The sequence below is a fragment of the Cucurbita moschata genome, unplaced genomic scaffold (assembly GCF_002738365.1).
Source record: "Cucurbita moschata cultivar Rifu unplaced genomic scaffold, Cmos_1.0 Cmo_Scf00089, whole genome shotgun sequence".
In the NCBI taxonomy this organism is placed as follows: Eukaryota; Viridiplantae; Streptophyta; class Magnoliopsida; order Cucurbitales; family Cucurbitaceae; genus Cucurbita; species Cucurbita moschata.
The window spans coordinates 11079-36746 of NW_019268605.1; the positions used below are offsets into that span (position 1 = coordinate 11079).

The 25668-nt window shown below is 36.6% G+C and overlaps 3 protein-coding genes across 3 annotated transcripts; all 3 read right to left on the reverse strand.

The window, feature by feature from the left end:
- Positions 1 to 11342: 11342 nt before the first annotated feature.
- LOC111439287 (abscisic stress-ripening protein 2-like) lies at positions 11343 to 11979 on the reverse strand. Its single transcript, XM_023077061.1, has 2 exons — positions 11753 to 11979; positions 11343 to 11684 (listed from the first exon to the last, which is right to left on the reverse strand). The coding sequence occupies exons 1-2, from the start codon at positions 11918 to 11920 to the stop codon at positions 11496 to 11498; spliced, it is 357 nt and encodes a 118-aa protein (XP_022932829.1). The 5' UTR covers positions 11921 to 11979; the 3' UTR covers positions 11343 to 11495.
- Positions 11980 to 20700: 8721 nt separating this feature from the next.
- On the reverse strand, positions 20701 to 21378 carry LOC111439288 (abscisic stress-ripening protein 2-like). The gene is made up of 2 exons (XM_023077062.1): positions 21136 to 21378; positions 20701 to 21046 (listed from the first exon to the last, which is right to left on the reverse strand). Exons 1-2 carry the CDS (start codon positions 21304 to 21306, stop codon positions 20858 to 20860), a joined length of 360 nt encoding a protein of 119 aa, XP_022932830.1. The 5' UTR covers positions 21307 to 21378; the 3' UTR covers positions 20701 to 20857.
- A 286-nt stretch (positions 21379 to 21664) lies between these two features.
- LOC111439289 (abscisic stress-ripening protein 3-like) lies at positions 21665 to 22301 on the reverse strand. The gene is made up of 2 exons (XM_023077063.1): positions 22073 to 22301; positions 21665 to 21986 (listed from the first exon to the last, which is right to left on the reverse strand). Exons 1-2 carry the CDS (start codon positions 22235 to 22237, stop codon positions 21798 to 21800), a joined length of 354 nt encoding a protein of 117 aa, XP_022932831.1. The 5' UTR covers positions 22238 to 22301; the 3' UTR covers positions 21665 to 21797.
- Positions 22302 to 25668: the final 3367 nt, after the last annotated feature.

Consider the following 25668-nt stretch of genomic DNA (forward strand, 5'->3'; position numbering starts at 1 on the left):
ATGTTCTTAGGGCATCCGGACAATTTAAACTCAATTTCTCACTTTAAACCCCTCGGCTTAATCAGATCCTTGGGTTCACATAGGTCTAACTTCTAGTTGTGCATGTAAATAGCACTAGACATCGCACCCTAATCTTAATTCAGTTCTTGATGCATGCTAAATGTATCTATCGATCATCTTTAACATGTAGAGTGTGTCTACCTACTAACAAGTGTTTATTACGAAGATATTCCTACCAACCCTTAATGCATGAAAATCATAAAGTATAAATCAACACACAATCAAACAAGCTCAACGTGGAGATAACATTCATCAATCACCCAGAGCACAAATTAGAATATCCCTTCTTCCATCATACCGTAGCTGAAGACAATAAATTAGACATGCTTCCCAATTCTTTTGTTCTATGGAGAATTTCGTAATTTGTAATATACATGGCATAATTATCCAACGTGTTCATTATAAGTTCTAATCACGCATATTCTAACGACCTAAGGTACATTATGCTCGAATGCTAGCACATTCTAGTGATCCCTACAAGTATTACTTGCCTATAGTCTGGTGATTACTTACATGGATGACGTGTGCCTTCCCGAGCTAGCTTTTCCGCATGTTAGAAGCTTGAAAATTTCTGAAATTTCTCTCACGTGTTGTCGCCTATGCATTCGACTCTTTCATCAAAATCTAGATTTACAAACCCTTTTTTTGTTCTTTTCTATTTTCTTTGAATTTTCATTTTTCTCTATCATTTTTCTAGGATTTTTCTAATTATTTTTTTATTGCATCTTGATGTTCGGTCTCTAAGACCGTCAATAAAATTTCTAGTCAGTGCTCGCATGATACAACTCTAGACGCCATGACTCAAACTTTAAGGAGAAGGAATACATTGTACATCAATTTGAAATGATTTTTTTAAAACACCAAGCCTAAGAAAATAAGAACTTTCTTAAATTTTTTTAGTTTTCTTGTTAGACAATTTTTATCGAAGGATCTTAGAGATAGAATTTTATGATGCAATAGAGGAGTAAGCATCTAAAAATATGTCCAAGTGCTAAAAAAAAAAAGTGAAAAAACCTTGTAATGCACGTAATTTTCTAACGAAGATCAGAGGCCACACTACAAATATGACTTTTTAAATATAAGCAAAAATTTAACAAACCATTCTTAAGAAACCATGGATTTATATTTTCAATTTAAAATAATAAACAAAAAGTATCATCAATGTTATAACGAAAACATTAACTTAAATTCAAGTACAAAAATGAAAATCCTCTACTACCTATAAACTGCTGAGGAAAACAATGAATACTTCTATCCTAACTTAAAAGATCGTAATAAACCTTGCACCTTGCTAGGACACCTTATCTTTTTGTGAAATATAAGAGTATTTTAAGATATACTTAGTAAATAACCCTACTGTTGGAGTTAGATAATGCAAACACACATAATCATGACAGGACCTAACTTTTTTAAAACATAATAATATGACAATGAACTCTTTCCAGTCTAAGCAGGATTAGATGTGTAGCATTTCTCTAAACACAGGCCACACACTCGCACATGGACCGACCAAATGGACTCATATACATACCCCTGGGCCTGGCTCATTGGGCTAAGCACATCGTTGTCAAATACCACAGAGGAAAAGGTGTGAATGATAACATGGGGAACATAAATATTGAAGGTACGCTTTCGTACTAACATAACTTAACAGGGATCTATTTCGATGCACATGATACACAGAAATGCATGAGGTCCCCATAAATTAATAGGAAATCACATAACATATATAACACAACATAACATTCATAATTACGTCGCATATAGGGTTCAGAGAACATCACACAATTCTTTTAACCAACCAATAATAAAACCACTTACTTGTTCGCCTTGGTCAAAGTTTCCTAAATATTCTTAAAGTTATTTTGACATTGTTCTTCAATGTCCAATTTAAACTATATGAATCTATGACATAACAATAGAATATATTATGACATTGGTTTAGCTAAAAGTATTGAATACTCCGGAAGTTTTGCTAAAAAATACTTTAATTTGAGCAAATAGGTATCTTAATGACCTCAAATGTCTCTAATATGGTCAAAAATAACTTTAGAGGGCCGAAATATAAGGACCAATATCAAAAAGTCTACATTGAGCCATATAAACCATAAAGTCGAGCCGTCAAAATGAGCATACGAGAGGCATTTTGGGCATTTTGGTCATTTTGATCGGAATACTCTAGAAAAAGAAAAGAAAAAATAATTGGGTTTTAAAGAGAAGAGAGAAAATTTTTGTCCACCTCTTGATCTTGCAACTTAGAGTCATTTTTGTATCATCAAAATCGGTTAATAAATGAGGGAGACTCGAAACTAAGAGTTATCGGTTTCTAGCTATTGTTTGACGAAATTATTCATTATTGATTAGACAATGTGAACCCTCAACCCAACGATCCACAGAACCCTTGAATCGAAAAAATTAACACCTCTTTGTACAAAATTTAAATGAATCCATAAATAAAACAAACCAAAGATTTAAGAGTAAGATTTGAAAATTTGTTCTAAATTGAGGCAATTCAATGATGACTTGAATACTATTTGTCACAAAAATTACTTCAAATCTTGAAAATGACAAATGATGATGTTCAAATTTCTTTCATTCATCCAAAATTTGATTATTACATTCCACTTATATTTATAGTCCCTACAAAAGAAAAATTTTCAAAGAAATTATCAATCAAGTGCTATTTATAACAATTTTATGCTTCACTTGCTGCTTTCAAAGTTCCAAATGGTCATTCATTGCTTAAGTCAACTTTTAATAAATACAATGGAAGTTAAATGGGATTAGAGCATACAAGTAATTTGTTTATTGAGTATGTTTATACTCACTAGATTCTACTATTCTTTTTTAGGTGATCGTTGACTATTGATCGGGATGGGAGAGCTTTGGGAGCTGCACGTTCATAAAGGAGGGTCGTCCCAACGTGTTAATTTTATGTTTATGGGTTGTGGTCCTTTAAATTTGTATCACATTCCCTGATCCCATTTTATAATAAACTTTAAAGCAACACTTGATTTTATAACTGTTTATGAATGTGTCTTTTAAATCGAGTGTTGTTTATTTTAGAATTATGCAATAATTTACCATATTTTTCATGCCAATCCAATCATTGTATGTGATTCAAAATCTAAAAATTTAAATCCTAATAGTTTGGTATAAGAGTAGTCGATCTTTAGGTCCGGTAGACCGGTCTAGATAGAGAGTTGTACATCCTTTGTGGCTCAACTCTAGGATAAGTAAATTTAAACTTGTATTATAGTCAAGTCTTAGGAGATAGTGCCTCTAGGAGCCTTAAGATTATGTACGGTTGCTATTTCCGCTTTCTCGATTGATTGATGTGTCAAAATGAGTTGTAATCCAAGGTTATTATTGGATTATGGCTCCTAAGAGTAATATTGTGACTCACGAATAGAAAGAAGGTTGTGGTTGACACCGTTGCTAATAACTCCAAAGTTTGGACTAGACTATTATATTATGTTTTTATGAACCATTCTCCAAAAATGAGGAAATTTAACTCAAAAAAAAAAAATATATATATTCTATTTATAAAATTTGGTCCATTATTTTTATTAACAAAATAAAACATTTGTTGGAAAGCAACTTTTGAGAGGCATTGATTAATGCTTATCTTTTCATTATATATTTATTTATTTATTTTTAATATTTCCAAATTTCCAATTTCCACCAATGTTTTAACCCCAACTAACTCCCCTTTTATGGCAATATGATCGAGATCCCAACAGGATGTCTTGTCTCAAGCTTCAATGTTTAGTGCCAATGTTAAATGTTAGATGAAACTAATTAATTAAAAAATCACCCTTCACAATTCATACTGATTCTATCAAACAATAAATAGATATATATATATCTTTGGCTTCGGCTTTGTCTGCATCATTAGCTACAAAATTTGCGTCTGACTCGAGCACTCATCCTGGCACTGTCTTCAATGGTAGCCTTGTGCTTAGATCATTGTACCATTGTTAATAGATTTTATTCATCATCTTTTACCTCCAATCTCTGTGTCTACAGAATTAGTATAAGTTTTTCTCTCGATTATGGTTTTGATTTAGTTGTTTCGATTCTCGATCTCATTTTCTGATTAACTTATGTTTCCACATCGCAATATTATTGCTGCTCTTTGTTGTGATTGTTCGAGTTTCACTACTATCCTCTATTGTGGATCTGTCTCTTGAAGGAATAGTCACTGTTGTGGAGTGATACTGTTATGACTCGATTTGGAGTACGAATCATAACAAGGACTGACACGACAGTGTAAAAATATGGTAATTTTTTTACATTATCCAAAATTAAGTAGGGAAAGAGATTCAAAATAGCTAAGAAAATTTACATAAAATACTAGAGATTTTGGGTTATTGGTTTAGCTCTCTATGGCATATGCTTTAGATTTGTTCCTGTCCTCGACTAACTTCTAGTTACCACCTAAAAAATATGTAAGAACTAAAGTGAGTATAAAAATAAGTAAGTAACCTATTTGTAGACTCTTATTCGTCTTCATTGTGGATGGTAAGATTTTATACTCTATGACTTACCCAAAGCTTAATATGACTTAATATGGTTTATGTTTTGTGGACCATTGGTTCTAAGTCATGGGTCTTTTAAGTCTTACTATTTGGTCAGTTCAGTGCATAGCCCTAAGGTACTCCACGTTGAACACAAGTATATGTGGTAAATACTTGCACATTTTAATACAAGACAGTTTATAAAATACTATTATTTTGTATTGGTTGAGATTTCTTGGGATGATGAACTAAGTAGGGTGGAGAGGTATTTATACTAGATAGTAGGCAATGTATTCCTAACATTTCTCAGTTTTTTCTAAAATACCTAAATCATTTTCTTGAATTTATTCCTAAAATCCCTCCATCATTTTCCTAAATTTATTCATCCCTAAATTATTTTCTTAACATAAATATAATTACTCATACAATATTGGGCTTAACCCTATTGGGCTAGTGATGATATTTTAACAATCCCCCTCAACATTAGTTCTCATTCGTTGCACCATGTTGAGCAGAAAGCGAAAACTCTTATGTTTGCCAGTATTCAGTTCTTTTGTAAACAAGTCTATCACTTGATCATCTGTCTTGATCTGCTGCATCTCGATTTCTTCCTTCAAGACTTTTTCTCTAATGAAATGGTAGTGTACCTCCACACGCTTTGTTCTAGCATGAAACACCAAATTTTCTGCTTGGCGAATCATAGATTGATTGTTGCAATGAAGTGGTATTAGATACTTAATTTTCTAGTTTCAATCTTCCATCAAAAGTTTTCACCATGTATTTTCCTGAGTTGCTTCAGCTGCTGCTCTGTACTCTGCTTCTCTAGTTAACAATTATACTGTTGGTTGTCTTTTGTTACACTAAAAAAATTTTCTCGAACCGAGCTTGAACACATACCTAATGATTGATCTTCGGGTATCGTGGTCTCCTGCATAGTTAACATCACTATATCCAGCTAGCTTCCAATCTTCGCTTCTTTTGTATAAACGATCGTAATTGATTGTACCTTTGATATATCTCAAGGTCCGTCGAGCCGCATCCAAATGAGGCTTCTTCAGATTTTGCATATATTGAGTAATGACTCCAACTTCATTTTCGAATTTCTTCGGTTAGTCCATGTAGAACTCTCTATTTAACTCATCGTTTAGGAAAGCATTCTTCATATCCATCTGCCATAATTTTCAATCTTTATTTACCACAAGTACTGGAGGAACCTGTATGATAGTTATCTTCGCCACAAGACTAAACGTTTCATCATAGTCTAGTCCATATTCTTGAGAGAACCCTCGAGCTACATATTGAGTCTTGTATCTTTCGATGGATCCATCCAAGAGACACATTATTTCGTAAGCCCACTTGCAAGAGATGGATTTGACATCTTCTGGTCTTGGTACTAGTTCCCAAGTTTGATTTTGCACCAGGGCTATAATTTCTTCCTTCATTGCCTGTTGCCAAGCTGTATTTTGTGATGCTTCTACATACGTCTCTGGATCTTTAACTTCATCCTCTATAATAGCTATATCGACATACTTTGGATTTGGCTTCTGGATTCTTTTTGACCATTTGAGTTGTTGAGGTGTCATTTCATTTTCACTAGGTTCGCTTGGTTGAGTCACTTCTTGTTCACTAATATCAGTGTCACTTGGATCCTCAAGTACATCAGCATTTAAGAAAAAGTGTACAATTTGCTCCCCCAGCTTATGTGGAAGAATTTCTTCAATGTTGTCTAAGTCTGATAATACTTCCTTCTCCAAGGGCCACTCTACTTCAATTGCGTCACTCTGATTGTCAATCATGTGGTTTGAGCATCTTGAATCAATGATCCAATCATCCTCGTAACCGGTATGCTCTCCCATCATCGCCATGAGTGCTAGCTTGTCTTCTTCTATGAGACACAATACATCTGCATCCCATTCATCCTCCATCTCCTTTTTGGATGTTGCCACATTGCTTTCAACAGAATTTTTCTTAGGCCAACAATCCTTGGACATGTGGCCCTTTTTCCCGCCGTTGTAGCAGATGCCTTCAAATCTTTTCCCTTGAGAATTATTGTTATCGTTCTTCTAAGCTTTCCCTGGTTGTACAGTCCCTTGGTGACTTCTTCTATCACCATTGTATCCAAGTTTGGTAGATGACCTATTATTACTCCGACTTTCACTTGTGTAGAGTGCTTCTTCTTCACCCTTCAATGTGATGCCTCCCATTTGTTTAGTCGTGGCTTCTTGGCTGGCTAACAAATTTTCGAACTCTACAAGTGATGGTTGAGTGGGCCATCCTTGTACAGCAATAATGAAACTTTGATATTCTGGTCGCAATTCGTGGATTATGATCCTCTTCATTCAAGATTCTACAATGATGAACTTCGGGTCTAGTTCAGTAATCTCCCGACAGATCGACTTGACCTTGTGGAAGTACTGAGCAATCGTCATGTCACATTGTGAAATTGACAACAACTCATTCTCCAGAAGTTGTAAGCCTCATATCGTTCTTCTTTAAGAACAATATCATGAACGTGTCTCATGCTTCTTTTGGTGTCTTGTCATCCAAAATATGCTCTAACATCCTTCTTCGATTGTGGTCTTCAGGGCAAACATTGCTTTGCCTGCTTTGATTCTCCATTTGTGCAAGGCGCCGTTAGAATCATCCTCTGACGGCGTAGTTTCACACCCGCCAATGATCTCCCAAAGATCATGTCCTTGTAAATATGACATCATGCATGTTGCCCACGTGTTGTAGTTGTTGTTGTTGAGTTTCTTGATTCCTCCAACAATTTGGAAATTACCCATCGTGTTGGCTATACCTCAGTAATACCAAACAAGCTCTTTCGACACAAGACATGTAGAGTCACAGACTACTCACGACACAAAAGAAACTCACTCACTACTAATCTCAAGAAATCGTTTCTGATGTGGAAGATCAGACAGAACTACAACCACAGAGCATATTAAGAATTCTAAGAGATCAGATAACTGACACTAACCTCACTCTGATACCAGATTGTTGAACACAACTCTCTGTGGGAAACACTCGCACACTTTATTAAGACCAATCGAGTAGAGAATACAAGACACTTTGTAGAATACTACTACTTCGTATTGCTTGAGATTTCTTGGGATGATGAACTAGTAGGGTGGAGGGGTATTTATACTAATAGTAGACAATCTATTCTTAAAATTTCTCAACGTTTTTCCGAAAATGCCTAAATCATTTTCCTCAATTTATTCTAAAATCCCTAAATCATTTTCCTAAATTTATTCATAAAATCCCTAAATTATTTTCTTAACATAAATATAATTACTCATACAATGGTTGAGCTTAACCCTGTTGGGCTAATGATGATATTTTAATACTCCATTTGGAAAGCCAACTTGGCCACATGATTGATAAACAACATGAACCTGAACGAAAAACTTATGATCGAAATGTGGACTCAAATTTGGAATCGAAATTTGGTCAATAACTCCCCCGGCAAACCCCAGCATCCCCCACGACAAAGTACAAGTGTACCATGCCTGGGATTTTGACTAGGATTCAAACTCTTGATTTGGTTCATAACTATCCTAAAATCCCTTGCATCCCTCACGATAAGTTAGTAGAGTACATGATCGAGACTCAAATCAGGATTTAGATTCCAAATTTTGCATTTGTCAACTCTAACAATCTTTGCATTTTGCATTTGTCAACTCTAACAATCTTTGCATCCACTGCAACATAGTCTAGATCATGACATCCAACAAAGTTTTTGAGTAAGGTATCCCACCTTTTTTGAGTAAGGTATCCCACCTAGGTGCAGAATACATAATCATGATGTGTATACCAAGATATCCTAGAGCATATGGAGGGTCTGGATAGAGAAATACTTAAGTGTCTCAGTGTCATGGTAAATTTAAGGCTTGGATTGGCACGGTTCTCAAACCAGCTTACTTGACTCGACTTGGTTCATGATCCAAGAGATCTTAGGTTTATAAGTTCATTCGCCTAGCTTCAAGGGCCCATCACAGAGACAGGTTCCTAAGCCTTAGCATAAGTATATATACCATAATCATGTCAACATATCATAATTATATGTATAATGTCATATGTTAAAGGTTGCATGAAGTTTCAAGCACATTCGGATTTAAAGTCTTGTATTCACTTAAGTTAGACCTTATGAATATTTTCGTCATTTTCTACTCAAATCTTAGTTTTCACCCTAAACACATTTCAACTATATTGAAATCATGCCCAATGATTAATATCCTTATAAATAGGACTCATAAAATTTCAAGTCATTTGGAGATAATTTAGGTATGAATTAACATTTTGACGGAGTAGGAGTATTTTCGTTATTTTTCCCTGATTTAAGTCTTAAACATGCCTCGATATCTATCAAACTTTGCATACATCTTTATTGTATGATATTAAGCCATCCATTAAAATTTCAAATGTCACCGAAGCTATTTAGTGGGATAATTTACTGCCTTATAATTTCCAAGCAAAATGTCCGTCTAAGTATCTTAACTTTTGGTTCTTGTCTTAGCTCTTCCATTTTTTACTCTTTTTTTTAGTTATCTTGAGGTTTAGGTTCAATTCCAAGTGATTCCTAACAGGAAAGCTAAAATAAAAGTCCATAATGGCTACTTACTTGCTCGGTAACATTTAGGACCTCGACTCTCACACCTTGATATTCAAAATTCTCTTAATTTTCTTGTATAAGTCCGGTAGGGAGTTCATTTTAAGGAACAAAAAGAAATTGTGTGAGAGCCTGTTTGGAAGGGAGCTAAAAATCACAAAAATCTAAGGTGATCCAGTTTGTTCAATTGAGCCGACCATATCATTGTCTTCAACCTCAAAATCAAAGGAAAAATGTTGAAACTTTAGCTTCCTACCTCTGTAAATTGTCTTCCACAGCCTCGTATAGTAGTTATTTCTCCTTGATTCCTTCTACAAACTTATAGAGGACATTGCAAGGAAGGGCTAGGGACTTGTTCCGTGGGCTCTCGTGCACTGTAGACAAAGTTATACACCAAAGAAAACTCATTGGAAGTTAGCTTCGTCGCCCGTGCTTAACCACATCTTTCCTCTATTGGCTGAGGCACTTATCGAGCTTATTAGCCCTCGATCCCTTAAGCAAAAACCCTTCTTTCCTTTCACTTAACCTAATGAAATAGGCCTCAAGTAACGAATTTGTGTGGTGCTCCAATTTAAGGGTCAAAGGCTATGCATTTTGGGTCAACCTTTGTGTAGAATTACCCCTATTGGGTAGAGTGTCTTACACCTCTTTAGCTCTCAACAACTTCGTGAAAAAAATTTCTATTTAATAACGAAGTTAAAAGATTAGGATTTAAGAAACGACATTGAATTTAGAGACAAGATTTTGAATCTTCCTAATTTGTTGAAAAACTTACCCATAAATGACTTTCTCCAAATTCTCCTTGTCGAGAGCTCATGTCTTCGTCTACAACTTTTCTCCTTGGACTCACAGAAGTTGAATAATATGGGTCTTTTTGGACGAATTTTTATGTGAGCCTCAATAGAGCAAAATGGCCTCCAAAGTTGGAATATTTTTAGCCCTCAAGTTCTAAAGGAAAACTTGTAGGTAATCTTAATATGATGGTGTAGGGAGTGGTTTGAGTTTAGATTTCAATTTAATAGGACAGACGAGAGCTTGAAACTAAGAATGAATGGCTTATAACTTGAGTTTGGTCACCCAAACTCATGTTCTTCGTACCAAATGAAGCCCTTAATGCCTTCGACTATCAAATTCCACTATTGGATGTTTGGGTTTATAGGTCATGGAACGGTTTGATCTTATTAAATCTAAGATTTACTTGTCAAATCGCTGGTAGATCTTGTGTTGTAAGGGCATGCGTCATCACACAAACAATTTTTTCAACCAACCAATAGGTGAACTACTTGCTTGTTTGGCGTTGGCTCGAGTTCCTAAATATTTTAAAGTTGGTTAGAGGCTGTCATTCAATGTCCAATTTAACCTGTACTGACCCATGACACAGTAATAAGATATATCAACAAACTTAGTTTAGTTAAAAGTATGGAAGACTCCAACTTTTAGCTAAAAAACAATACTTTAATTAGGCTTAATGGAAGTCTTGTTGACTTGAAATGACTCTAATAAGGTAAAAATATAACTTTGTGAGTGCGAAAGAACGTAGGAAATACGAATTGTATACCGAGCCATCTAAGCCAACAAGTCGAGCCCAGCCGAGCACGAGCCGAGGGTACAGGATCGAGCTGACGACTGAGTCATGGCGAGTTTAGCTAACACTCGCACTACACATGCGCAAAGCGTAGCTGTCAAACTCGAGTTAGCGGGTGCGGGTATCTGGGATAGTGCATGGGTTTTGGGTCGTGTCGGTGACTAGGTCAAATGGGGTAGCGTGTCTTGAGCGGTTGGCTATCCTTATGCTCTGCAGGCAAATGGGATTCTGAGCCGTCGCATAATTTAACTTGATTTTGGATCACCCGAACCGGATCCAACCCGAAACTCAACCACGGACTTCGTCTTCTTGACCGGTTTCTAGAATTTCAAACCCTTTCTCTGTCTTCATAGATCCATTCCTCCGACCACAATGCACACATCTCTGGCCGCCATTTCTTTTTTCCAACCATGCGTCTCAAATTTATTACGTAATGTTTTAACAAAATTTTCCAAATTAAAAAGGAAAACGCGGTTTGATCTTTCGAGAGAGAGAGAGAGAGAGAGAGAGAGAGAGAGAGAGAGAGAGAGAGAGAGAAAAGAAAAGAAAAGAAAAGAAAAGACAAAGTACACGAAAGACAAATTTTATTACGTAATAAAGCATCTCAAATTTATTTTACAAACAACTTACCATATTCAGCTCTTCAAACCCAAACATCACAAACAAAGCCAAAACACATACACACACAAACAACTCCACACAAATTCAAGCAAAAGTTTCAAAAAAGATGGTGGCGATGGTCCTTGCCATTATCAGCCTCTTTCTCTTCTCTCTTTGCTTCCTTCTTCTCATGATGCTCGTGGAGCACAAACCCACCAACTCCGACCGCCACCACCGCTGCGACTTCCTCCTTGATCTTGTGCTCGTGGCTATGCTCGCTGTCTTTCTTCGCCTCGTGCTTCTCATGCTGCAACAACGAGAACAACAGAGGTTAACTGTACTTTTATTTGATTAGAAGAGAATTTGGTTAACTACCAGAGCATAGGCACTAGCGGCGGTGGCACCGAGCTCGCCGAGGTGTTCAAGGTGCTTGTGGTGCTTCTTTTCTTTCTCGTAGTCGACGTTGCCACCAGAGTACTCTTCTCCTTCTTTGTGGTGGTGAAGGTGAAGGTGGTGGTGATGGCCTTGCTCTTCTTCTGCCATGGCTTTGAGAGATTTGGTATGGAAAATTGTTGCTTTGTGGGGGTGGTGTGATGTTTGGGTGTGGGAGAAGTTGGATTTTATACTACTTTGTAGGGGTAATTGTGGAAATGAATTAAGTGTTCCAAAAGTCGGAAGCTTAAGACTTAAGAGACTACTAGAAAATAATTTCATAATTATTGTCCAAATTTAATTGTTAGGTTGGTGGAGCCCATCTCTAGGAGTATAGAATATTATGTTTCTACGAGATATCCGATACCTCTTTGTAAAGACAACTGAGCTCAACTGTAGGGGAAAGAAATTGTGAGATTACATGTTCCAGTGTCGATAGTGTCAGATGGGGATCCATGCTTTAAGTCGACGTTTTGGCATAGACTTTAGAAAGCGTTGAGTTCCGATCTCAACTTCATCAATACCTTCCACCCACAAATTGATGGCCAAACAGAGCGATTGAACCAAATTCTAGAAGTCGTGCTACGAGCATGCATTATGGAATTCACGGGATGTTGGGACACCAAACTAAATCTGATGGAATTCTCGTACAACAACAACTTCCAAGCAACTATTGAGATGACACCGTTCGAAGCGTTTTATGAAAAACAGTGTAGATTCTCATTGTGCTAAGACGAAGTAGGTGAATGAGAACTGGTCTACATTACAAACGAGGCTAAGCGCAGACAAAGAAGTTATGCAGATGTAAGGGGTAGAAACCTATAATTCAAGGTAGGGGACATGGTGTTCCCAAAAGTAGTTCCTGTGAAGATTGTCCTAAGGTTTTGACGTAAGAGCAAGCTAACCACCCGTTTTATTGGACCCTTCAAAATCCTAGAACAAATAGGTCTGGTGGCGTATAAGTTAGCTTTACCACCCTCGCTCTCGTGTGTACACGACGTATTCCACTTATCCATGCTAAGAAAATATATCACGAACTCTATGCATGTGATAGATTATAAACCTCTTGATTTTAAAGAAGACTTAAGTTATGAAGAAAAGCAAGTTCAAATTATTGCTTGAGAGGGGAAAGCGTTACGTAATAGGAATATTGACTTCGATAGGGTGGCGGAACCACCAAACCGAGGAAGCTACGTGGGAGTGGGAGGATGAAATAAAAGAAAAACACCCTGCGCTAAGGCAAGAATTCGAGACTTTCGAGGATGAAAGTTCTTTTTTTTAAAGGTATATAATGTAACATATAAAAATAAAAAATCAAATAAAATCTGAAAACGCTGGCGGATTGCAAAAATCCCATCGTTCCAAGACCACACAACACGCCTCCCCTATGCCCACGCTCCTCCAAACACTTTCAAATCCTCTCGGCCACACTTCAGACACTCTGCAAGGAGGAAAGACAAAAAAAAAAAGAATGAGAGAGAGAGAGGGATAGACCAGAAAACGCTCTGGTGAGACAGAACCCATAGATTCGACAGCGAAACAACCTACCCAAGCCACGAAAGGAATCACCAAGAACGGTACACACGAAGAAGGTAAGCTTTCACGCCTTAACAATGTAATTTATCGTCGGAAAAGAGAATTCAAGTTTCAAATTGGTTGGCCATCCATAAAATTACATGAGAGGTGAAGAGGAAGAAGAAGCGACGAAGAATCGAGGGAAAACAACGAGAAACGAATGTCAGAACGACATTATAGAAGAGAGAAATTTCATTGGAGAATCGTGTGAACCGAGTGGAGAAGACGAAGTCTATGGCTTCATGTTGGGAATGAGATATTGAAAGAATAAGTATAGATCAAAGCTAAGTAAATTATGGAAATCTAGATGAATTCAAATCTACTGACAATCTCCTAAAATCTTGGTAGTTTGAATAATTTGAATCATATCTCAACTACTTTACATCATATCTTCATTTTAAATACTTTGAATCATATCTCAACACTCTCTCTTGATTCAAAGTAGAGAGTTTTTCTTTTGACAAAGCCTTCGTAAGTATGTTTGGTTTAACTTGTATAATGTCTGTCTTAGCTTATATACCTTTGTTTCTTTGTCTTCCTTTATGAATCCCTCTGGTTGTGTTACATAGACCTTTTCTTGTAAATCTCCATAAAACTTTTCGTTTGGTAAGTCAACCATATCCTAGATTCCATTTTTCTCAATGGACTGCATCTCAACTACCATGGCTTTCTTCCATTCTTCTTCTTCAGTTGCTTCTTCATAATTAATAGGGTTTGAAACAATAAGAGCAAATTGACTTCTTTAGTTGCTTCTTCATAGATCATAGGGTTTGAAACAATAAGAGCAAATTGACATGATGCATATATGTTAGCTAAAGATTTATATTTCCTTGGAGGTGTCACATCGAAAGTTCTTCAAGAGAAGAATTGTTGTTTAGTGATGCTGAAAATGATGAATTTGACACATTTTGTGTTGCAATGGAGGCACTAGTAGATGTGCACTAAAGTTGACCCTTGTCTCTTCATTTGGAGAAACTTCAATTGTAATCTTTTGTTGCTCATGTTCTTTACTCCAATCCCAACTCACGTTTTCATTAAATATTACATCTCTTCTAACTAAAATCTTTTCACAAAGGAGGTTGTATAATTTATATGTCTTTGATTGAGTACAATAGCCAACGAAAATGTATTTTTCAGTTTTTTCATCAAGCTTTTGACGAATTTGAGGATGTTTCAAAGCATAAGCAACACAACCAAAGACTCGTAAATGACTTATAGATGGTTTCCTTCCATGCCATGCTTCATAAGGAGTTCGATTCATAACAGCCTTTATTGGTGAGAGATTTAATAGATAAATAGATGTTGCTACAACTTCTGCCCAAAATTGGTTTTGAAGTCTCCTTGCTTGTAACATACTTTTTGCCATCTCCACAATAGTTCGATTTTTTCGTTCAGCGATTCCATTTTGTTCTGGAGTGTAGGGAGCTGTTAACTCCCTTTGGATGCCTTCTTCTTCACAAAACAGATTGAACTCTTTAGATATGAACTCACCACCTCTGTATATGCGAAGAACTTTAATGTGACAATCACTTTAGTTCTCCACCCTAGCTTTAAAAATCTGGAACTTCTGAAAAGTTTCTGACTTATGTTGTAGGAAGTAAACCCAGCTCATGCGACTATAGTCATCAATGAATAGTAAAAAGTATATACTCCCACCCAAGGACTTCGTTTTCATTGGCCCACATAAATCAGTATGAATTAGTTCTAGATAATGTGAAGCTCTTTTAGCTTTTCCAATAGGAAAGAACTTCCTAGTATGCTTCCCATAAATGCATCATTCACATAAATGCATCATTCATATAAATTAGTTGTATCAATTCTTGGTAATCCAAAAACCATACTTTTACCCTGAGTATTTTCAGGCCCTTCGTATGAAGATGTCCATATCTGAGATGTCATAATGTCTCCTTCACTTGTAGTGTGTTTTCTTTATTCCTTTTTATGATCTATTGATTCTTACCTCATGAGCCTGAAGCGAGCCAATCAGTTCATCAACGGAGAGTATTGATAGATCCTTAGCTTCTTCTATGGCAGCCACCACATGGTTAAACTTTGGAGTTAAGCTTCTCAACACCTTTGCAACAATTGTTTATCTGAAATTTTCTCTCCATAGGTATGCATCTGACTGACTATTGTCATTGCTCTTGACAAAAAGTCAGCAATTAATTCGTCATTCGTCATGAGCAGAGTTTCAAAATCACGTCTTAGAGATTGCAATTTCACTATTATGACCTTTAAATCTCCTAGAAATCCTTCTGTAGAATTGACCATGCTTGCTTTGATGTGGTTGCTGTTGCAATTCGTGAAAAAATACTCTCATGAACTGCTTGCTGAATAATGAATAGAGCCTTAGCATCGTTTTTCTTGGTTTCTCTTAGTCTCTCCTTTTCTTCTACTGTGGGTTCTAATACATCAACAAACTCGTGCTCCACCAAGCCCCATAGCTCCTGCGACCCGAGCAAGGTCTTCATCTTAATGCTCCACCACTCATATTTCTCACCATTAAAGATTGGTAACAGTGGTGCAGAGGAAGAAAAACAAGCTACTGCCATTTTTGTTTTGTTAAGGAAAGGGATATTGAAATAGATAGAAATAGATCAAAGCTGTAGTGCTTTATTATTGTTTCTGACTCAACGCTTAAAGTTACACCATTCCAGTATTTATAGGCTTATACACTATCCAGAAAGAGTAAATGATGGAAATATAGATAAATTCAAATCTACTAACAATCTCCTAAAATCTTGGTAGTTTGAATACTTTAAATCATATCTCAACTACATTAAATTATATCTCCATTTTGAATACTTTGAATCATATCTCAGCACTTTAGGTCAGATCCGAATCAGGTATCCGAATGTGCCTATACCAAATTACCGAAGCCTAACCCATTTTGGCCCAAAACCAAGACCAACTTGCCACCCTACAGCGTACGCGCACGCCTCTATGCACGGCCCACGTTTCGACCCAATACACTAATGCCTTGGGTTAAAACCTAAACTGGTCTGCAGCAGCCCATAACTCGTGAACCACAACCTGTGAACCGAGTGCCCGCACGCGACCCATGCCTTGACCTGAAAACAACCTGCACACATGGCGGTTCCACAACTTAGTTTCTCGGATATTCGGCTCGGTATTCATATTTTAGCCTTATTTCCACCGTTTAGATCCTCCAAAACTTATTTCGACCCTAAATAAGGTAATTTAGATCATTATAATGCCGCACTTCACAAATTTAAATTGAGATTATATTAAAATTGTGAAAGACTAACAAAAGACAATGAATAACCTAATAGGAAACGAAAACCAACGATAGCTTGGAGCGCTTTCGAGGAGTGGGAACTAACGTAATTAAATTAGAGAGAATGCTAGCTAAGGCGAACTAAGTAACCCTACTATCGTTGGTTATAAATTGTGTGTTGTATGATGACACGTCCCCGTGGTTTCGCACGTGTCTTAGGCCATATATGTAGATAGGTATGAAATATCACGTGAATGTTATGTGATGTGATTGTTATGCTCTGTTTGATGAACTAATATGCTTTATGATATGTTGCGTTATAATATGTTATGTTGCTGACATGCTCGAGATTGTTATTATGATTGTTATAATACATGATATGATATGTGCACGTTATGGAATGAAATGTTTAAAAAGATGGAAACCGTTATGATATGGTTGATATGAGACATGAATTATATGCTATGATTGTCATGTGAAATGACAAACCAACATGAAATACAACCTCGACTTACATAGTACTGATGTGACAGTTGCTACTCCTAACGAGTGTTCGACATCAACAGCTCCCAAAGAATGCTCGCTCGACCAAAAAGAGGCCCAACAGATGTGTGAACCGACTGATGGGTCCATACTCGCACGTGTGTACCGTGTGTAGGGAAAGTAATTACACATCCAAGTTGCCCATTAGGATAGCCATCGTAGGAACATAGGCTATTATGATAGGTCCCGTGCATGTAACTGTGTATGTTTGCATTTGATCTCGATAGAGAGGTCACTTACTGAGTATTTCTCAAAATACTCAAGACACGTGCTACTCTATATTTCAGGTAAAGGTAAGACGCTCTTGCACAGCTGACGGTGGCATCACAATTAGGAGACTATGACACATGTTTAGAATATGTTCATATTTTAATTTTAGTAGACTAAAGGTTAGTATAGGTTAAATTGCATTTCCATTTTAATATAGTATAGGTTACTGTAAGTTATTTCATTTGGTATTTTTTTTAGTTTTATTTCAATATGTATTAGTTTATTCCAAAGCATTAAATGAAGCATTCAGAGATTAATTTTATTGTAAAGTTTAAAATGATTTATTTCCGCATTAAATGTTCATGATATGTGTACATTGGCGGCCTTAGGTTAAGTAGAAAATTTAGAATCATTATACGTTCAATTGAGTCGGCCACGCCATCATCTTCAACCTCAGAATTTAAGGGAAGATGCTGAAACCGTGGATTCCTACGTCTGTAAATTGTCTTCCACATCCTCGTATAATAGTTATTTCTCCTTTATTCCTTCTACAAACTTATAGAGGGTGTTTCAATAAAGGACTATAGACTTGTTTTGTGGGCTCTTGTGCACGGTAGACGAGTTATACACTAGAGAAAACACGTTGGAAGTCATCTTCTTCGTTAGAGCATAACCATGTCTTTCCTCTATTTGTTGAGGCATTTCTTGAGTTTATTAGCCCTCTGTCCCTTCAGTAAAAAAAACCGTTCTTTCCTTGCCCTTAACCTAATGGAATAGGCCTCAAGTAATGAATTTATGTGTGGTTCTCCAATTTTAAGGGTCGAAGACTATAGATTTTCGGTCAACCTTCGGGTAGAATTACTCCTTATTGGGTAGAGCGTCCTAGACCACCTTAGCTCTCAACTCCTTTGGGAAAAGGTTTTCTCTTTAATCAAGAAGTTAAAAGAATAGGATCTAAACATTGACATTGATTTTAGAGATTGATTTTGAATTTTCCTAATTTGTTAAAAAAACTTACCCATAAATGTCTTTCTCCAAATTCTTCTTATCCAGAGCTCAAACATTTTCGTGGTCTTCTACAACTTTATTCATTGGACTTCGAAAAATTGAATGATATAGATCTTGTTGAATGAATTTTTTTGGGAGCCTCAATTGAGCTAGCTTCCCTTACTCAAAAGTGGCCTCCAAAGCTTGAATTGGGAAAGGCGTTCAGTCATTGTTAGCCCTCAAATTTTAAAGGAAACTTGTGAATAATCTTGATACGACAGTGTAGCTCTCAAATTCTAAAGGAAACTTGTGAGAAATTTTGATACAGTGGCTTGAGCTCAAATGGTGAAGTTTAGCTTGCTTGAAACCCAAAAGTGACACTAGACTCATGTTCTTGGTACCAATTGAAAGCCATTAATTTCTTTTTATAGCCCAACCATCCACCAACTTTGAAAGCCTATATTTGGCTTAAATTTGGAGTACGAGTTTTTGAAACTTTTTACTAGAAAAATAAATTTAATCTGTTCCGTCTCTTACCGTCTTCGACTATCAAATTTCACTCTTAGATATTTAGGTGGGAGGGATTCATAAGTCATGTCTAGAAATAAGACAACTTGAACTGTTTGATCTTACAAAATCTACGATTTACTCTGGGGTTGTTTTACAATTATTTAATTTTTAGGTTTTCGACTATCGAATTCTATCATTGAATGTTTAGGTGGAAGGGATTCATAGGTCATATCTAGAAATTAGACATCTTTCACATTTGGATCTTACCAAATCTAAATTTACTCAGTGTCATTTTGTAATTATTTAATTTTTAGTTTTTTTTTTCTTTTTAATTAGTTACCTTATTTTGGTCCTTCTCCGTCTTGGGCCATTGAGATACATTCTCTATAATTCAATAAAATACAAGAAGTTTCATAAAAATGAAGAAACTTACATTTTTGTTAACCTTTCTTCGCATTTTCTTTCCAACTTCCTTGGAGCTTTACAAAATCTTGCTTGGCATTAAAATTTTCATCTTCAACGCTACTAACTTGTCTTTATTATTACGAATATACGCAATGAGTTTTCCATAAATAGTTGGTCTCGATAGCTCCAATATGCCTTCAGTTTTAAGTTCGGTTGGTTCAACAGTTTAGTCCAATTCAATTAAACTAGTTCAGTTCAACCATCATTATTTAGCTTAGTTTGAACGTTAATATGCTTTTCTTCTCTCATCGTAAGCTAAGTTATTTTCGAAAGACTGGTTTAAGTTTTTTTTAGGAATTGACTAAGTACTGACTACCTAACCGTGACTTTGGATTGAAGTAGGTTGTTTACTGCTATTGTATAGAGATAAATGATTTTCTTGTTAGATTCAACTAAAGGTAACAACGTACTAGAGGCATGACGAGGAGGTTGCCCCATTCCTTGTTTTGAGAGGTTACATAGAATTCATTTGGTAGTTATTCATGAAGTTTATTTATTTCAAATTTTATTTTCCAGAGACTCCGAGAAATTTTATTTTATTTTATTTCTAAATACTCATGTTTTTATTAACTTTTACAATTTCTTTTTTCCATTTTTCGAATGCATGAAATGCATGTGGTGGCGATCTATCTAGATGAGAAAAGTTTGATTTTTAGAATGCTAGTTTGTTATTCAGCATAACACTTCATATTTCTATAATTAGTCATTTAAATAAAGTAAATTTTCAATTTTATGAATTCTTTGGTGAAAAATACTAACCCTCTTCCTTAAGACCAATAAAAAGAGAATATAAGACACTAATTTTCTTACCTAAATCAAAGCTTCTACCTGACTTATAAGTTTAATTTGAAATAAGAAAGGTAAATTACGAAAATGAAAATCCTAAACTATCTATAGACTATTAAAGAAAATAACTGCATACTACTATCCTAGTTTAGTTTTTATGGCTATTCCAGCATATCGTTATCTCAATGACATTTTACCTTTACTTGAAATATTAGAGACTTGAGTATTTTAAAAAAATACTCAATAATTAACTCCACGGTTGGAGTTAGATAATGTCAGGTAATGCAATCACACACATACATGATTACACTTATCATTTTTAAATAACATAGTATGACCTGGAGAATGTAGCTGGTGAATTCGGGTTAGCACGTGTGAGTCTCTGGGTTAGTACGTGGGTTTTAGGTCGAATCGAGTGGGCCAGACGGGTAACGTGTCTTGGGTCGTGGGTTGTCCTTTTCCTGCGCACACAAATGGGCTTCTAGGGCATCACCGAATTTCAATTGATTTATGGGTCGCCCAAACAGGATCCAACCAAACGCGGTTTGATCAATCAAGAAAAATAAATAAATAAATAGAGAAGCACATGAAAGATAAACTTTATTACGTAATAAAGCATCTCAAATTTATTTTACAAACCACTTGCCATATTTAGCTCTTCAAACCCAAACATCACACACAAAGCCAAAACACATATACACACAAACAACTCCACACAGATTCAAGCCAAAGTTTCAAAAAAGATGGTGGTGATGGTCCTTGCCATGATGATCCTCTTTCTCTTCTCTCTTTGCTTCCTTCTTCTCATGATGCTCGTGGAGCACAAACCCACCAGCTCCGACCGCCGCCACCTCTGCGACTTCCTCCTTGATCTTGTGCCCGTGGCTATGCTCGCTGTCTTTCTTCGCCTCGTGCTTCTCATGCTGCAACAACGAGAACAACATAGGTTAATTTTATTTTTATTTGATTAGGAATTTAGAGGAGCGAACAAGAAGAGGATTCGATTAAGTACAAGAGAATAGGCACCAGCGGCAACGGCACCAAGCTCGCCGAGGTGTTCAAGGTGCTTGTGGTGCTTCTTTTCTTTCTCGTAGTCAACGTCGCCGCCGGAGTACTCTTCTCCTTCTTTGTGGTGGTGAAGGTGAAGGTGGTGGTGGTGATGGCCTTGCTTTTCTTCCGCCATGGCTTTGAGGGCTTTGGTATGGAAAATTGTTGCTTTGTTGGGGATGGTGTGATGTTTGGGTGTGGGAGAAGTTGGATTTTATACTGCTTTGCAGGGGTAATTGTGGAAATGAATTAAGTGTTCCAAAAGTCGGAAGCTTAAGACTTAAGAGATTACTAGAAAATAATTTCATAATTATTGTCCAAATTTAATTGTTAGGTTGGTGGAGCCCATCTCTAGGAGTATAGAATATTATGTTTCTACGAGATATCCGGTACCTCTTTGTAAAGACAACTGAGCTCAATTGTAGGGGAAAGAAATTGTGAGATTACATGTTCCAGTGTCAATAGTGTCAGATCAGGATCCATGCTTTAAGTCGTTTTACGTAATAAAGCATCTCCAATTTATTTTACAAACAACTTACCATATTCAGCTCTTCAAACCCAAACATCACAAACAAAGCCAAAACACATACACACACAAACAACTCCACACAAATTCAAGCAAAAGTTTCAAAAAAGATGGTGGCGATGGTCCTTGCCATTATCAGCCTCTTTCTCTTCTCTCTTTGCTTCCTTCTTCTCATGATGCTCGTGGAGCACAAACCCACCAACTCCGACCGCCACCACCGCTGCGACTTCCTCCTTGATCTTGTGCTCATGGCTATGCTCGCTGTCTTTCTTCGCCTCGTGCTTCTCATGCTGCAACAACGAGAACATAGGTTAATTTTACTTTTATTTGATTAGGAATTTAGAGGAGAAAACAAAAAGAGGATTCGATTAAGTACCAGAGCATAGGCACCAGCGGCAACGGCACCGAGCTCGCCGAGGTGTTCAAGGTGCTTGTGGTGCTTCTTTTCTTTCTCGTAGTCAACGTCGGAGTACTCTTCTCCTTCTTTGTGGTGGTGAAGGTGAAGGTGGTGGTGGTGATGGCCTTGCTTTTCTTCCGCCATGGCTTTGAGGGCTTTGGTATGGAAAATTGTTGCTTTGTTGGCGATGGTGTGATGTTTGGGTGTGGGAGAAGTTGGATTTTATACTACTTTGTAGGGGTAGTTGTGGAAATGAATTGAGTGTTCCAAAGTTGGAAGCTTAAGACTAAGGAGACTAGTAGACAATAATTTCATAATTATTGTCCAAATTTAATTGTTAGGTTAGGTGGAGCCCATGTCTAGGAGTGTACAAATATTTTGTTTCTACAAGTTATGTTGTATATTTGAAAAATGAGCTAAAAGGAAGATTTTTGGGATATCAGTAAGCAAAACTATTTTCATTGGTACGAGATATTGTAGGAAAACTAAAAGTAAAACCGAACAATATCATACTATTGTGGAGTGGTTATTCTATATCTCTAGTATTAGAGTTATGTTTTTATCTTAAGTTAGCCATCCCAATAGAATCTTTGATGGCGTAAATTCTCATGATTTTTATTTTAGTTTCTTCAAAATGCCTCATACCAATGGAAATGGTATTCATTACTTATAAACTCGTGATCTTCCTCTTAATTAGCTAATGTGGGATTAGTTCTCGTAATAATTCTCAACATAGTCATAATGACTCAGGTATCAAACAAAGAAATAGGAAAAATGGGAGTTTTTTTATTTTATGTGCAACGAACATATGGAGTACAACCAAAAGTTCTCAAGTGAGAGTACTTGAGTTCTTTTAATGTCCATACTTCGTTTGGCAACTTGAACTCCAAGGGTACTGACGACCCTCTTTGATCAAATGGATTGCTGTATTTACAGCATCGACCTAGAATGTCTTTGGCAATCAATAATAAATCCTCATACTCTTTGCCCGCTCATTCAATGTTCTGTTCATCCTTTTAGCAACATCATTTTGTCTTGCTTTACCGAGAATTGTCATTGTTAATCTAATGCCCTCAGCTACACAAAATGCTTTGAATTCTGACTTGTTGTACTCCTCTCCATTGTTAGACCTTAGGCATTTGATCTTCAAACCGGTCAGATATTCAATTTCAGATTGCCACTTCTTAATGGTGACAAACACATCTGACTTGTGTTTCAGGAAATAAATCCACACATTCCTGCTGAAATCATCGATGAGGGTGACGTAGATCTTTGATCCACCAAGTGATGGAACTGGAGATGGTTCCCAAATGTCTGTATGGACCATTTCCAATCGTACTTTCTTCAATTCTCTAGTAGTATTCGTGAAGCTAACTCGTTTCTGTTTACTCATAATGCAGTTCTCACAAGGACCCACATCAACAAATTTCAGACCTTCCAAAACTCCTTTTTGCAACCAGCATCTTCATTCCTTTTACGCTCATATGTCCAAGTCTATTGTGCCATAGACTTGAATTTGAAGCACTCTCAGCAAGAACAACCATGTTTTTACACTCTGCAGTGGTGTATAAGGTTCCAGATTTTATGTCATGTGCTACCACCATAGCACCCTTCACAATCTTTCATGAACTCTTCCTAAACTCTGTTACATAACCTGTGTTGTCCAACTAACCAATAGAGATCAGGTTCTTTTTGAGACTAAGAATATATCTGACATCCTTTAATGTCCATTAATTTCCTGCTGGAGTTTTTATGCAGACATCCCCTTTTTCTTCAATCTCCAAATCTTTGTTGTCGGCAAGATACACCTTCTAGAAATTTCTAGACTATCTACGCTGAGGATTAGAGCATCCCCAATGTCTTCTATTGAATTTATAGAATCATCATCATCTTCAGATTTGTAATTCTGCTTCCTCTTTGGTCTTGTATAATATGTCCGAAAGTGAACTTTTTCTCCACAATTCCATCACGTTACGTTTAGTCTATTTGGAGATTTTTCTCGGTTCTTGGATTTTGATCATCCTTTGTTTGGGTCCTTCGATTTACTTATTCCTCGTTGGTCAACACTGAGAGCACTACTACATCTGAAATTTCATCAAACTTTAGTTTATTAGATCCTCGAGAACTGCTGATTGCGGCAACAATAGTATCCCACGACTCGAGTAAAGATGAAATCAATTCTTTAATTTCATCCTCGAAGTTAATTTCCATCGAACTTGGTTGATTTACAATTATATTGAATTCATTTATATGATCAGCAACAAATTCATTTTCAGACATCTCTAAATTGAACAATCTCTGCATCAAATACACCTTATTCGTAGTCAACGATTTTTCGTACATATTCGACAGCGCCTTCAACAGATCCAACATTGTCTTCTCTTTGATGATGTTGAATGTCACGTTTATGGATAACGTTAACCGGATTAAGCCTAAGACTTGTCGATCCTTAAGTTTTCACTACTCCATGGTCATGGTATTCAGCTTCACCCCCAACAGGGGTTCGTGAAGATATTTCTAGTACATATAATGTAACGATATGAGTTTCTGAAAAAAAAATAATAAATAAAATAATTAAATGGTCTCACGAAATCTCCCTGGAAATCGCGGGATTTCTGTAGAGACATTTATTGCCTAATAGAAACATTCCTATTTCTCTAAGTTTCCTTATTCTAGAACCCTATTATACCTAATCAGTCGTTCCCTTCCCTTCAAGTTAGATTGTTGCGTCTGTGAAAGAAAACATACGAGTTGTGAAGAGGAAAATCGTAAGACGTACGTAAGGCTTCGATTTTTCAGTGAGGATTTTTGGGTAGAAGTAGAGTAACGTCGTGAGCGTTGCACAATGAGGAGTGGTAGACAAAACGACAGTAGGGATGAGCGTAAGCGTCGAAGTCTTGTCGTAATCGAAAAGGGAAAATCGCGTCTAGGGTTTTTGTGTCTTTTGGGTAAGGAAGAAGAGGGATTGGATTGGGTCTGGTTTCGGCGTCTATGTACCGCGGGCTCGCACCACCCAAATCAGGCGTCAGCCGCGGCTCCTATCAGGTCAGCACGTACTTGGCTTGGCTCTGTCAATTCCCGTAGCTTAGTTGGTCGGCTTGGTGGCTCGGCTCAGTATCTCCATAATATATTGATTCTTAGGTTTTCGGCCCTTCTGAAGCTGTTTTTGCCTTTATTTTTGCATTCTAAGGTCAGTATGGTCCTTAATAGTCAAAACATATTGTGTTAGGGTTTTCCTTTGCTCACTAACATGAGGTTTAGCTAGAATACATTATGAAAAGTTCTTAAATATATTATGTGGTTCTTATAGAACGTAGTATCATTGGAATTAACTTGTTGTGAGTAACTTCGACCAAGGCCATCGAGGTAAGTGACTTTACTATTGGAGTTAGCTTATTATGTGTTGTGTGATGGTGCGTGCCCTGTGGCCCTTGCATATACCATATTTTTTTGTGATATGACTATGTGATGTATGAATTATGTTGATTACTGACTGTTGACATTAGGAAAAGTTATGATTGATCTGCTAGTAATATGTCATGTAATGTAAGTTATGTATTATGTCATGTGATGTA

Coding starts and splice junctions, on each gene's coding strand:
- LOC111439287 (XM_023077061.1), bottom strand. CDS start 11,920: ATGGCAGAAGAAGAGCAAGGCCATCACCACCACCTTCACCTTCACCAC. Junction 11,685..11,752: donor CCGCTAGTGCCTATGCTCTG/GTAGTTAACCAA, acceptor TCGTTGTTGCAG/CATGAGAAGCACGAGGCGAA.
- LOC111439288 (XM_023077062.1), bottom strand. CDS start 21,306: ATGGCGGAAGAAAAGCAAGGCCATCACCACCACCACCTTCACCTTCAC. Junction 21,047..21,135: donor CCGCTGGTGCCTATTCTCTT/GTACTTAATCGA, acceptor TCGTTGTTGCAG/CATGAGAAGCACGAGGCGAA.
- LOC111439289 (XM_023077063.1), bottom strand. CDS start 22,237: ATGGCGGAAGAAAAGCAAGGCCATCACCACCACCACCTTCACCTTCAC. Junction 21,987..22,072: donor CCGCTGGTGCCTATGCTCTG/GTACTTAATCGA, acceptor TCGTTGTTGCAG/CATGAGAAGCACGAGGCGAA.